The sequence below is a fragment of the Chaetodon auriga genome, chromosome 2, assembly GCF_051107435.1.
Source record: "Chaetodon auriga isolate fChaAug3 chromosome 2, fChaAug3.hap1, whole genome shotgun sequence".
Lineage (NCBI taxonomy): Eukaryota > Metazoa > Chordata > Actinopteri > Chaetodontiformes > Chaetodontidae > Chaetodon > Chaetodon auriga.
In genome coordinates, this window is record NC_135075.1 from 16956012 (window position 1) to 16969970 (window position 13959).

At 42.6% G+C, this 13959-nt stretch overlaps 1 protein-coding gene across 11 annotated transcripts in view; it reads right to left on the minus strand.

Moving 5' to 3' along the window:
* Positions 1 to 13959, minus strand: part of erc2 (ELKS/RAB6-interacting/CAST family member 2) — a 41418-nt gene that overhangs the window by 23150 nt on the left and 4309 nt on the right. For 6 of the 11 annotated variants that reach the window (XR_013079239.1, XR_013079237.1, XR_013079238.1 and 3 more), the window contains exons 2-5: positions 11855 to 12664; positions 3065 to 3088; positions 1386 to 1820; positions 982 to 1056 (exon numbers count right to left, since the gene is read on the minus strand). Coding sequence is in view for 6 of the 11 variants with exons in the window: in XM_076758633.1 (XP_076614748.1) it covers positions 982 to 1056; positions 1386 to 1820; positions 3065 to 3088; positions 11855 to 12529 (1209 nt within the window). In the remaining 5 variants the exon portion in view is untranslated. The remainder of the gene's footprint in view (positions 1 to 981; positions 1057 to 1385; positions 1821 to 3064; positions 3089 to 11854; positions 12665 to 13959) is intronic. The other 5 variants (XR_013079240.1, XR_013079241.1, XM_076758656.1 and 2 more) reach the window with 1 other exon arrangement.

Here is a 13959-nt window from a genome sequence, read left to right on the forward strand (position 1 = left end):
TGCTGATCTGAATGGACATGTTTATCCTTGGCACAGAATAGAAGCATGTTCGCACGTTACAGCTGCATCGGTTTTAAAGAATGGAATATGGATGTATACAAAACGTAACTGAGCTGGAGGCTAAAAGCAGTCACACTTGATGGTGGTGGGTGGGGTCTTTCACACTGCAATGCAAGTCTTGCTTCTTACATATTTTCTGATCCAAATATGAATGGTAGTCCCATAATTTAAATGGCCCTTAAGTTTCCCCTGCAGCATCAATGTTGCATAAAACATTATATACATATTCTCCTTGTTCCTGTGCTTCTCTGAAGGTTTTTCACTGCCATATTTTAAGTGAATTATTCAAATCTAAGACACCATTTTGAAACCTGCATGATTAGCTTACATCACAATGAAAAATCTGTAATGTTGAAGAGTTGATTTTTGACATCATTATTGACCGTTTCTTGTCATGAAACAAGTGTGATGCAGCTCGGCGTGAACAGCTACTGCACCTCTTCAGCGAGGCTCGAAAGCTGAAACGTTGAACAGTAATATTGATTCTTGTTGATGTTTACACAACTGCTCTGTGAGCAGATACACAGAGCGTCTGCATGCCTGTGTGTCAGAGAGAGGTGTAGGGATGTGTCAGTGTGTTTACTATTGACTCAGCTGCTGATGATCACAATGACAACAACAGATTCTGTAGAACACACACCAGCGTAGGCCTTTGTTTAGACATGCAGTGGTTAACATAATACGAGGCCTGTAAATGTCTGTGACTTCAACACATATGAATACAACATCTGTCTTTTCAGCATCTTCTTTATACAGATGGTCCATGATTAGCTTTGTTTTATAGTTTTTGGAACCTTCATATTCACATATATAGAAAATAATATGTATTAATTACTCCATGAAGTGCTGTTTTGAAGAATTCTGACGGTGACTGCTGCATGTGGTTATGGTCAGGCTGTTTATTGTGGGTCACGTTCTTACTTTCATCTCTATGATGGTCTGCAGAGCCTTGGTTTTGCTTGGATCTTGATGCAGCTGATTTCTTCTGTGCAGTTCCTTTCAGAAAAGATACAACATTATGTGGCACCAGTGCAGCAGGATCTATTGTAATCTGTACTGAAAGCAGGATTATATGGTCCCACCATAAAATGCATGTAAAGCTTGTCTTCACACATGTACTGTGTTTCATGCAGCTGATGTGCTCTGCAGTTTTCAGTTTATACATTACATTAACATGCTACAATATAAGCAGCAGGAGAGAGCATATTGATTATATGACACTCTGCACTGCCCTCTAGTGGCGACAACATAATAAACACTCAATTTTAAGTCTTGTACAGTCGATCCCATATATTAACGTCAACATAATCCTGGTCATAGAGTACCTCTCGCAGGTGGATGTTCTCCTTCTCCTTTTGATCCAGAATGACCTCCAGGTGTCCGAGCTGGGCCTCTGCCTCAGCAATGCGTCTGGCTCTCTCCTGCTCCTCCTCCTCGGATGCCCTGCCTGGCCCTGGAGGCAGCCCTTTACTCTGCAGCATCTCCAGCAGCTTCTTAATGGACTCATCTCTGGCACCCAGAGTCTGTTTCTGGGTCTCGATCCTCAGCTCCATCTCCTCCAGGGTCTTTCTAAGCAAGAAGAGTTCCTTGGCCTGTCGGTCATGTTCGGCCTGCAGCCGACGGAAGTTCTCCTCCGTCAGCTCGATGGTGGTGAAGTGCTCTGAGGCGGAGCGGTTGCCGCTCTCCTGCTGCAGCAGGTGATTCAGGTCTCGCTGTGTGCGCAGCTCGTCCTGCAGAGCCTGGATGGTCATCTGGAGATGCTGACAAAGTTCAGACACATCCGTACAAACACGTAATTATTGAAATACATTTTAGGAATAAACACAATGCAAATTGTTTCATGATAACACTACACATGAGGGTAGCCACATGTAAACATACTTCTGAGATGCTGTTGCACACGGTTCTGTGGAAAAATGCAGGTCAAACATGGGGAGCATATCACTTACCTACTGTATGTTTAGAAGTAAATAGACTGATATTGTTAAAACACAATATGGCTTATTTGAGGAAAAACATAATTATAATAATATTTTTCTTTATTCTGTAGCAAGAATCAAAAGCGCTTCTTTTTTTTTCTCAATATATAAAGGCTTGAAATAAATCCCAGCTGTCACACATACTAGTTTATCATTGTGCTGGGCAAGGTTGCTCTGTATATAGACGTGTGAGCAGAATTAATGAGGGTTGTTAAGTTGCTAATCAAAGCCGAAGACCACCCTGATGCCTCCCTGCAGTACAGCAGAGGTCTTTGCTCTCTGACACTTGACCTGAGAGGCCTGGATACAAATACTGTAATTATAAAGGTTAGAATGAAAAGGGGTCTGCGAGCTAATGGAGCATCATGTAGGAAAAGACTGCATGCTCATGATTAGCTGTTGCCATTGGTGGATGTGGATGAGGGCCCGGTTGTATATGAATAAAGGTGTGTTTGTCTGCGAATCTGTGTGTGTCCAGAATAAAATACAATAAAACACACACCACTGAGACTAATATAGCTTATTGTGCGCATGGGTGTTGGTTCTGGGTTTAGGGGAACAATGTTAGGGCCGACTTTCCGTCACAGATTGACTAAAACTTGGTGTTGCCTGTTGAAATTTTCCTCCAGCAGGTTATCTCCAGAGAGAAATCAGTCTATGGATTCAGCATTTAGAGGCGAGAAAACAAATTCTTACAATGAAATAAAACCCACTTTAGCGGCAGTCTGGGGTTGTAAGGTCTGTGGTACCACAGGGGTTGGGGCACCAGACACATTTGGATTGACACAATTGAACATACCGTACAAATCACTCTTTCTAATTTTACAGTGTTTATAGGGGAACAGAGGAGTGTTCACAGGAAAAGGAGGCAGGCTGAACTGCTGGAAATTCAATTTCTTTTGGAGGGTCAGAGGAGAGGAGGTTGTAATGGTGCAAAGGGATTGCCAGGTGTCTGAAAATACACAGCACACTGAAGGTGACTCTATGTTGTGCACACAACATGTGTTGCAAACATAGGGACAAACCTTGGTTCTCCTGGCATCCAGCAGCTGCAGAGCATGGGCAGAATGAACAGAAGAACAAATGTATGGTAAAACAGAGCGTCAGAGCATGATGCAACAGAGATGGATGATCAACACAAACCAGCCAGACATTTAAAATGAGACCCATCAGTCTGTCGAGCTGTCTGTTCATCAGCCTTCAGCCCTCAGTCACTTCCTTTTTCACAATATACCTACAGACAGAATGGGACTTACTGAGGTTACCTTTCTGGAAAGATATGAAGATAAGGCTGGAAATGGCTGGAAATGGTTCCAATAATGCACAATGATCTTACATTTACTGATCTCATGTATATTTGATGGATCTAAAATTGTTATCATTTGTAGCATTGATACTGAAAGTCAACCTCCACATATTCACACAGTGTATTCACAGAGCTAGTACAGAAGCAGTGATAGTAATAACATTACCAACAGTGTAGCAGTGATTAAATAATGAGGTATTAGATTTATTAGATTTGTTCACTAATTGAAGAGCTGAAATCTATTTTAAAAAAATCAACTAATGAGTTGATTAATCAATAAGTTGGAGCACATTAATCTGCAACTGTATTTAGAATTGATTGATAACTTCTGTCATTTTTGTAGTAATAATACGAAACAGTGCTAGAAGGATGCATCCTCTGGTTCCAGAGTCTCAGACATGAATATTTGTGAATTTTTAAATTTGTGTTATGTGATATTAAATAAAATATCAATTCAACAATTTCAGACTGCTGTTCTGACAAAACAAGACATTTTCAGATGTCACCTTGAGCTGTGCTGGCCATGTTTTACTGTTGTCTGACATTTACAGACCAAACAATTAATCGAGAAAAAAACTAGCGGATTAATAATCATTAATTATTAATTAGAATACTCATTAGTTGCAGTTTTGATTTATTGGTGCTATTAACATCTGTGGCTCAGGAGGTGGAGCAGGTCGTCTACTAATCGATCGCGGGCCCTTCCAGTCTGAGTGTCCTTAGGCAATATACTGAAGCCCAAACTTCTGCCGGTGGCTGTGCAATCTGTGTGTGTGTGTGTGTGTGTGTGTGTATGTGAGCTCAGAATCATTATGGGGTGCTTTGGGTAGAAAGCGCTGTATCACTCCCGATGAGCAGCCTCTGCTGTCAGTGTATGAATATGTGTGTAAATGACTGAACGTTGACATTTGTTGTAAAGCACTTTGAGTGTGAAAAAAAAATCAGTGTAATAATCTTAAAAGATAATTAAAGGAAAAATGCAGAGGTAAAAACCAAATTCAGTTTTTCATCTTTCTAACTTTCCATATTGGCTCACTTCCTCATACAGGACAGGATACTGTAGGTATGTCAAGCAATGTGCTCTCCCTCCCACCGGGGGGCAGTGTTTGTGTTTGCAGAAGGGGCTGATGAATTTTCTGCTGACTGCAGGACTGCTGCCATCTTCAACAGTTTTGGTCACACTCCCTTATGTGAGTCAGTCCAACAACAGAAACCAACTCATGCATCTCAAATTCTCAATTTCACACTCGGTGCAGTCCAGTCATTTACACGCATGTGCTGCCACATGCTGACATTCCTGCTGTCATCAAACATAATTTACAGTAAAGAAACAATCTGTGCACTGTCCGTCCGAACCTTGAGAGCTTTAAAGGGACAATTATTTTCCTCACATGTGGAGCAATCCCTAATAAAATACTTAAACTACCTCTTCTTAACCATAAATATATACAGGTAATATTGCTGTCATGAGACTTAGCTAATCAAAATGAGAAATGACTGGTTATGACCATGTAGAGAATAAGTCCCTGCTGCTTCCCTAGATCAATTTAATATGACACAGGGCAATATTCAGACTGTTAAACTGACACTTTTGTGTCTCTCCTCACATCTCCTCTCTCCTGACACCGCTGCCTCTCCCTTCCTCATCAGTACTCCCTCCCTCTGCCCTGATCAATAGCCTGCCGTCTTGGAACTAAACTGCAGGAGGTAGTCCAATGATTCCATTTGCATAATTGCACTGTGGGTTAAAAAGCCTATATAGCCATTCCTCCCGTGTCCTCCCGACGTCTGGAGCAGAACTGTACCAGTTCCTGTGAGTCAGTCATGACTCAGCGGATATTGGCGTTGTGGTCACATTGCCTCAAGAGAAGGCTTCTCTTTCACTGCATATCCTGAAAATGAGCTTCCAGAGGTTTCACAGGAGTCAAGGAGGGATGTTGAGCTACAGTGCTCCTGCCTTTAACTGACACCTGGGGCAGCCAGGGGTAACTGCCTGTCATAAATCCTTCTGTGCAGAAACACAAAATCCTTCTGAGAACTACAACAGACAAGGAGTCAGATTTTGTCATTTCTTTGCCCAAAACCAAACCTCAAAATGCCAAAAGCTATGTCCATCTGCTTACATGCAGCTCAATTACACACACAGGTAGTTTGATTTTTCACACCGTCTGCTTTGTCTCATGGGCAACTTAAAGAGTCCACAGGCATGCTAGTGGCTCACTGAGGCTGGCAAAGCAGCACTTTCAGCATGTTAATGTTCAGCAGGTGTGTTTACCTTGTTCACAGTCTTAGTTTATCATGACAGCATGCTAACATTTTCTAGTTAGCACTAAACAGAACATACAGCAGAGGGTGATGTGAGTGTCATTAGATTGGGCACTATGAATATCCTCGAGGACAGAATCCATTGATTGCAATCCATTCGATCAATTGTTGAGATAATAAAAAAAATATCAATCACATGGTGGCGTTAGAGGGAAACAGAGGATCCCCAGAGACAGTAGGTTTTATCCTTTGGGGACCATGAATATTCAGACTTTGTGGCTTAAATGTGTTGTATTGTCAGACATGTAGACTGTCAACACATTAGCATCAAGCTACTCTATAGACAGAATGATGCTCAAAGCTGGTGATTTTCAGTTCTTTTACCAGGTGGCACAGGCACCTATAGAGCAGCTATATGTGTGGTATACTGTGCGTATGTATGTGTGTGTGTGCTGAGAGAGGGTGGGTGTATCTGACAGATGGACAGCTCCAGCGCTGAGCGCTGAGTCAGAGCAGCCTACTGCTTACTACATTCCTAATCTCTGTGTTGTATGTCGTGATGGCTGACAATATACAATTACACCCACAGCGATGGCTGCGAACGTGGCATTTATTTGTCTCCGCTCAGCCAAAAGAAAGCGAGAGAGCGACGTGAATACAGAAATCTGAGAGTTGGGACAACACACAGGAGTTAAGTAACACTGGATTCTGAATACTGAATGATAGTTTCATTACGGGACTTATGAGTGTTCACCCAGTGTACGGAAAATATATTTGATCTATACATCAGTTTATCATCTGGAGAGTATAGCATGTGCCTGAAAAGATATTAGAAATTCTCCTCATTTAACAGAACAGCCGACTGTAATACTCGATCATCATTCAATTTGATAAAGCAAAGACTGGTCCCTATCCTTAGGCTTCCTTTAATTTACTGCCACTGTTATCTGTTATTAACTGCACACACACACACACACACACACACACACACACACACACACACGCACAGTTCTTTAATCTCAGAATTACACCATCAAGTCTCTAAAAGTCCACTCTCTAAGTCCCACCATTAACACTGACGATGACGATGATGACTATCTATTATCTATTAACTATTATAGATCATTACTTTAAAAAAGGCCACAACTAACTTTGAATGTACATTTCTACATTTCTTCTCTTTTGAAAGGGCAACTCTACTGATTTTACACAAAAAGGTCTGTTTACAGGTCCCGGAGAGCACTACTGTACATGTGAAATACTGTAAGTTGTATGTATCGCACTCTGGCACCAGAGGGAGCACGAAATCTGATGAAACTGCCTCCTGTGATGTCACTTGAGTCAGTGTTGGGTGGGTCTGAAGACCATGAATTTGAAGACAAAAAGAATATCTGAGGGTGTGCAGTTTGAAAGAAATGAGGTTAGCAGACTTCTGTGGCCCACTACTCATCTCTACATGAGGCTAACTGTGCGCAGCTACATTAACCACTAAGAGCGTAACAGTCAAATCTCTCAACCAAACTAATGGCAGTCGAGTTGCATGGTGGTTAATGAAGCACCAGGTTTTAGCAAAGAAGAAAACTTAAAAAGCCAACATCTATAGTTCTGCTGCATTAATCTGGATATATGCTATAGAATGTGCAATGCTATAGTGATAGCACACAGTCGAGAGGCAGTCTTCCGCCAGATTAGAAGCAGGGATCCTACAGTTATGTTGTGTCCTCGGTCACTTTGACACCAATATTTTCTTTAATATCTTTATATGCTGCATTGTTGCCGGGATATCAATCTATATATCAAACTGTAAGTGGACAATACAAGCTGCGTGCGCACACACACACACACACACACACACACACACACACACACACACACACACACACACCAGTACTTCTGTTAGACTCTGGTGTATGTACTACGAATCACAGCTATGTGATTTAATGCTATATATCAAATCTTTTGCTTCCCATGGATGCAAAATCCTCAGTGATACACAGCTTCTGGATAATATGGGGTGAAGCTATAATTTCACAGTGATTTTGCATGAAAACCAGACAGTCAATCTTCCAGTGCAGCCAATCAATAAACCATTCCGGTAAATATAAAGGCTGAGCTTCATCTTTCTACACCAACATCACCACGTGAATGCCTTTCACATTACAAAGCCTGTCTCATGCAAGTGTTAATTAAAAATAACACCTGGGGTAAACACCATTTGGTTCTAGCATTATTTTTTTTTCCTATTTGAGTTCATGAAAGGATGTCACAGTGGGCATCCTGAGTTGCTACATATATTATATGGAGTTTCATAACAGCAAAAATACACAGGTCCAGGATACACAGATACACAAGATGCACTCTTCTCAGATCGGTTTTCCTCGTCTTTCACCGTCTGTATGACTTCATCATTCCTGCATATCTTGTTACAAAACACAGAAATCTTCCAGTTTTATCTTCCAGTGTTTGTACCTGCAGAATATTTTGCATATAAAATATCAGAGAGTAGTGAAAAGTGGACCTGTGGGCGTGAGGAGCCAGACATCACATTCCAAAACCTGCAATTAGTGGTCGATCCTTCATGGACAGCCTCCTGAGGAACGGCCTCCAGTTCTTGTCCAATTCATTTTTCCTGGTTCAAAGAAGAATACATCTTTACTACTGGATTCTCACTTTACTTGTTAAGGTGGATATTTTAGCCCTGTTTGCTTTTATCTAATCTAAAACTGTGTGGCTCTGGAGAAAAAGACACCCGAATGTAACACATCTTATCCCCTTCGCTTTGTTCTTCCATCCTCCACTCCCACCTTAATCTCACCAGCCTTGCACTCTGTAAATGTTCCCTGCTTCTCTGTATTTCATCTCATCTTGTTGAGATGAAGCGAGGAGAGAGAGACCTCATTTCATCACCTTCCTGTCCTCTGGATGAAGCAGCAGCCATCTTATGCGCTCAGACGTGGGGGTAGTTGCCACAGGAAGTATCCATGGGCTCTTTTGACTGTTCACATGATACATCCTGCGTCCACATGAGCTCACTGTGTCATGGCATCAAGGAAACCATCAATACCTTTGCTCATCATGAATATACAAAAGCTTGTTTGCCGCCAACTGAACAGAGGCAGATGTTGACTCAAAACATACTGCGTTGATGTACACTGTGCAGTGTGCACACCTGCTGAATCATATGTGCAAACAAATAACAGTGACTATGTCTCTCTCTCACACCAAATCCAGACTGGTGGTGATGACTAAACCTCTGCACACACATTAGCAGCTACATCAACTACAAAGGCAAGAAACCAACTGCACCCTGTCCACACACATACAATACACACCACAGACTGTATGATCCACACGTGCACAAGTAATGTTTGTGCACGTGCATACACATGCACATAAGCATGCACAATTATTCACAATATGGTCCAAATGTACCCGACCCCCAACACTTTGCAGAGACACAACAGTCCCACCCAGTTCACACGTTCACACTTTTACTGTTCAGTGACATGTAACAATCGACAGCTGGCAGTAAAGAATAAAAAAAAAAAAAAAACATGTCAAGTCTGAGGCACGGTATCCATGCACAGAGCAGTGTGATATGGGAAGCTCAGCCTCCATTTTGGGGATTGCATTGATGAGGGCTGACTGGGTGGCTGAGCAGCCGTGGTCATGACTCAGTCAGATATGGTACGCTCTAGCTCACACACTTCCCTCCAGCAGCTCTTGTCCAGCTTCGGCATGACAAAAAATTCAAGTCAAACAGCTCAGTGTTGTAACAGCCTGAGCCAGTTGCATTGTACATTAAAAACGCGCTTCACAAAACAATCCTGGGCTAATCATTACCTCTAGTCATGACCATCGACTGTCTTGATGAACGTTCTGCAGGCTACGGTTGGTATTTCACTCACAGTGCAGTCTGTGCTTCACAAAACAGGAGAAAGACAAACTCTCATGCCTGAATGGTTTTCCTCTTTTCCTAAAATGTGGTAAAATGAAGCACATATTCCCAGATCTTATTTTTAAAAAAATAAATAATGCATGGCATTTGCTCAAGCTAATAGAGGCCTGAGGCACATGATGCAATTGCAAAGGGTGATACAAGACAGATGTAATGATTGGCCTGAAATTACTCCATTATTAATGAGGCAATTTGCTCCTCAATCAGCCTCTAAAACCATCCCACCGTAAGTATACACTTACGTAAGGACGCTCACAGCCCAGAAATCAAGATAGAAAAGACCAATTATAGTAACAAGGCACATCTGCCTTTTATTAGCCGACATACTTCATTAATGAACCCTACCAGGAGGGATATAAATATAATTCAGTGCAGAGTCAGAGTGAACACTGATGGACAAGGCTAAGGATAAAAAAAAGTCCTCTCTTTGTATCGAGCACAAAGGCATGAAAGCCCACACTACACAGCTTTCATATTCTGCCGGACACTTTCAGCTCCTACAGTGTATGAAGCCGAGCTAAAAATACATACAATGGTTCACGCTGAGTATTTAATCGCACTGAACATACGGAATAAGTGAAATGATGAATGGCTTGAGTCCTGTCGGTGGCACCGCTGGCTTCGCTTGAACAGGCACGTTCTCCTCCTAAACACTGTTCCTACACATGTCCATGAATCATAAAGATACGAAAGAATCAAGGTACTTCTGGGTCCCCTCGAGGGATCACCAGCAGGTAAAAACCATTGAACTGTGAGGCAGTGAGCTCGACAACCTTCCCTTCAGCAGCATGGCACTGCTTCAGGGATGAGCAGGCAAACCCTTCTCACTCCAGTCAAACCAGGTAAAAGTATTTGTTAAGCGAATGGTCATCATATATACAAATGCAAGCAGACATTCACAACGGTCTCATTTAGGGGTCAAGCTAACGGTATCCTGCTGTGACCTTGAAGGGTGGAGTGACGGTGTCTGCCGTTTAGAGTAATGTGTGGTGTACTGGCTGCCCGGCGGCTGACAGCATCATCCAACCAGACAGACAGAAACGCTGACAGACTGGCACAAAGACCACAACCAGCTGGCAAAATTCAACCTTTACGTTGCTGGAGGCGTCGTGCAATTAGCTGCATCATGCCACAGCCTGCCTCAAAAAGAAAAAAGAGGAAGAGAAAAAATGCTGTAGAGCTCATTCTAGCCAGTCAAGCAATACGCTGACCTATTCCAAAATCTACCTCTGTGTGCCATGCACTTTCTTTGCAGCTGAAATATCAAACTAAACCAAGTGCTTTATAGCCAAATGTTCTGTCTGGGCTAAAAGTCAGTGGACTATTTGCTGTTATATACTATATCCAGGGATAGACAGAGGATAATGTACTCCTGCATCTGCTAAATCATTGAAATTAAGGTGACACAAGAATCATGTTTCCATATTGAACAAAATGATTTCCTTTGTTAGAAAAATGTGCACGGGGTGAATTAAAAAGAAGTTAGCTGCAAATTGATATTTTTTCTACATTTAGTCAGGAAAGAAAAACAGGCTGTATATTTATATTTGAAGATAGTGAAGGCCAGATGAAGAGACAGTGAGAGATGGTCAAAGTCAGAAAAAGTTAAGGAAAGACTGTGGAAAAGGGAAGAGAGAGAAAGAGTAAGACAGAGAGTGTTTAAGCATCCTTGACATTCGTCTCTGGGCCTTGTGCCTACTCTTGTCAGTTACTGATGTAACTGGGCCATGACTACACCCCCACACCGAAGCAAGCACAAAAACCTTTTGACATCTCACACTCTGGGGCCAATCTTTTGATAACCTCTGAAAATAAACTAAAATTAACCAATGCTGTGGCCGGACTGCAAACAGAGGTAGCAGGTTTTCATTGTCAAAATTGTGGATTATTAGATGGTTTCATACAAAGCCCAAGGCTCAGTGTATTAGCTCAAAAGCTAGATTATAGGATACTAGATTAAAGGGTTTTGTGTTTCCTGTGGTTCAAGTGGTCTCTCTGGCATTGATTCTGTACCAGAGTACTATGTGAGAGAGTGTGTGTTAAATATTAATGCACACAAAGAACTCTTTCCAGAAAGGTTTCCACAAGTACTGAAAAACATGACTGACTGCAATATTTCTCTGAAATCTTGGGCTGAGGATGACAGTGGTCTATTGTAGAGAAGTGAATGGCGAAAGCAGAGACACGCAGATCAAAAAAGACAACAGAAAGACAACACAAGAGACTAGCAACTGAAACTCACTGCAGTAATGGGGGGGTTATGACAGCTGAGAGGGCTGGTCTCACCTGGTTCTCCTCATGAGTGACTCTCATCTGCTCTTTAAGGATTGACGTGCGGGCCGCCTCTTCTTTCCTCATTATCCTCTCCTTCTTCAGCTCAGGACTCCAGAAGCTCTTGATGCTGTTGGTGGAAGATCCCAACTTACTGTCCTTCAGGTCAAGCTCTCTGCGCAGCAGCTCGTTCTCCCTCTGCATATCCCTGAGCTGGGCCTGCATCTCCAGCAGCTCCCCACCACTGCCCCGCACCGCCTGCCTCAGCAGAGCGGAGGGCACCCCCTGGTGGTGGTGGTGGTGCAGCATGGAGAGGGAACCCAGGTCACTGTAAGACAGAAGGTCAGCGTGATGAGGCAGTCCCACTGAAGCAATGTTGGGACTGCTGCCCATAGCTGTGACGCGGCCCCCGTACATGGCCCGGCTGGTGGCGCGACCCAGAGTCATAGTGCCTTTTGGGTAGGTGGCAGTGGAGCCCACGCCCTCGTGGTCACTAAGGTACATGGGCCCCGAAGTAGCATAGGCAGCGTTGAGGGACTGGATGTTCTCCATGGAGAGCGTCTTGCCCCCCGCACCACCCCCGCCCCCGCTGTTGGCCCTCCGATGGCCCAGTCTGGGGGACCTTGGCAGGCGCGGGGACCGTGCGGGGCTGCTCTCTATATGGCCTACAGCTCTGGCACTGCCGTACATGTCCTGTGAATCGGCGGTGTAGCCACCAGAGGGTCCTTAACAGGAGCGCGCTGAAACGAGGCTGCTCTGACTCTTTGAACTGCACATGGGTGACTTATTTCATGCCTTAATAAGTGGAGCACATCAAAGTCAGATCTGAGGAAACAAGAGAGAAGCACCTGTTAGGTGAATAGCAACTGTTTGCATGTGTCAGATGAAAGACAGAAAGAAAGGCATTTAAAAATACCCAGTGCAGAAACCGAGCAAGTTAAAACGAACAGATTTGGCCTGCAAGATGCTACAGATGAAGTTAGCTTTAAGACTGTATTTGTCAACATCAGCAGTCACATTTAATATGGCTCCCGCTTCACATGGCCCACAGGAATTTCCCAGCATCATCCTGGATTTCCCACTGGTCAACATTTATCTACATCCCATTAAAGCTGCAAACACAGTCAAGAACAAACAGTACAGCTTTACAAACACACAGCGCACCAGCTTAACAACAGACTAAAGATGGCATGCAATGTTATGTATTACATCACATTTGTCTGTTCTGATCAATGATGAATGATCGCTTTATATGAGTAACTAATGAAGTAATGACAAAATGCATGAGATGTTTTTTTTTTTTTTTTTTAAATAATGCACTGCAAAATGTTTCATTAAAATGTCACTGTTTTTTAAATCAGTGGTAGAACTAGAATTGAATTACAATGACCAATTTACTTTACTACATGATCAACTGTCATATTTTCTGTGGAGAACACGGTGATTTTTGGATAAAAGGTTTATTACTATAATGTGTTCGAAACTGAACCAAAGTGAAACATTATATCACAAATACACAGACACACGACACAGAGCTGTGACAGTATGAAGAGCACCAGAGGACACCAACACGCAGCACTGTGTTGCACCAAACAATACAATCAATACCCTCAACTCAGTGCAATAGACATGAATTATAAACGACAGTAACCAAGCTCACAGCATATGACATAAAGCAATCCTCTGCTGCATTGTACTGTCGCATAAACACATAAGACTTACACATTCAAACATACAAGGGAGTCCCTTCTTTCTAGCCGATTTTAAATAAAATGACATAAATGTCAAGATTTTAAAATACTGCAGATCTTACGAGGAGAAAAGGATATGGAAGCCTTAATTATTGATGTTGTAATAATGGTTCTGTCATTTCATACTATAGATCCATCACAGTCTATCACATATTTAAGCTCGAGATGACACATAACGGTGGTGTCATTGTGACATGATAGTAGATACTTTTAGGTGAAATAAACAAAGCTGTTAAACAACAAAATGCCGCAGACAGAGACGGACGCTGGTCATGTCACAGGCTGTCTGGTGATGAAGAATACTGGACCGTCTGTGAGGGAAAAAAATAGACTCGTCTATCAAACTGAACTATTGTGCTTTCTCTCCTC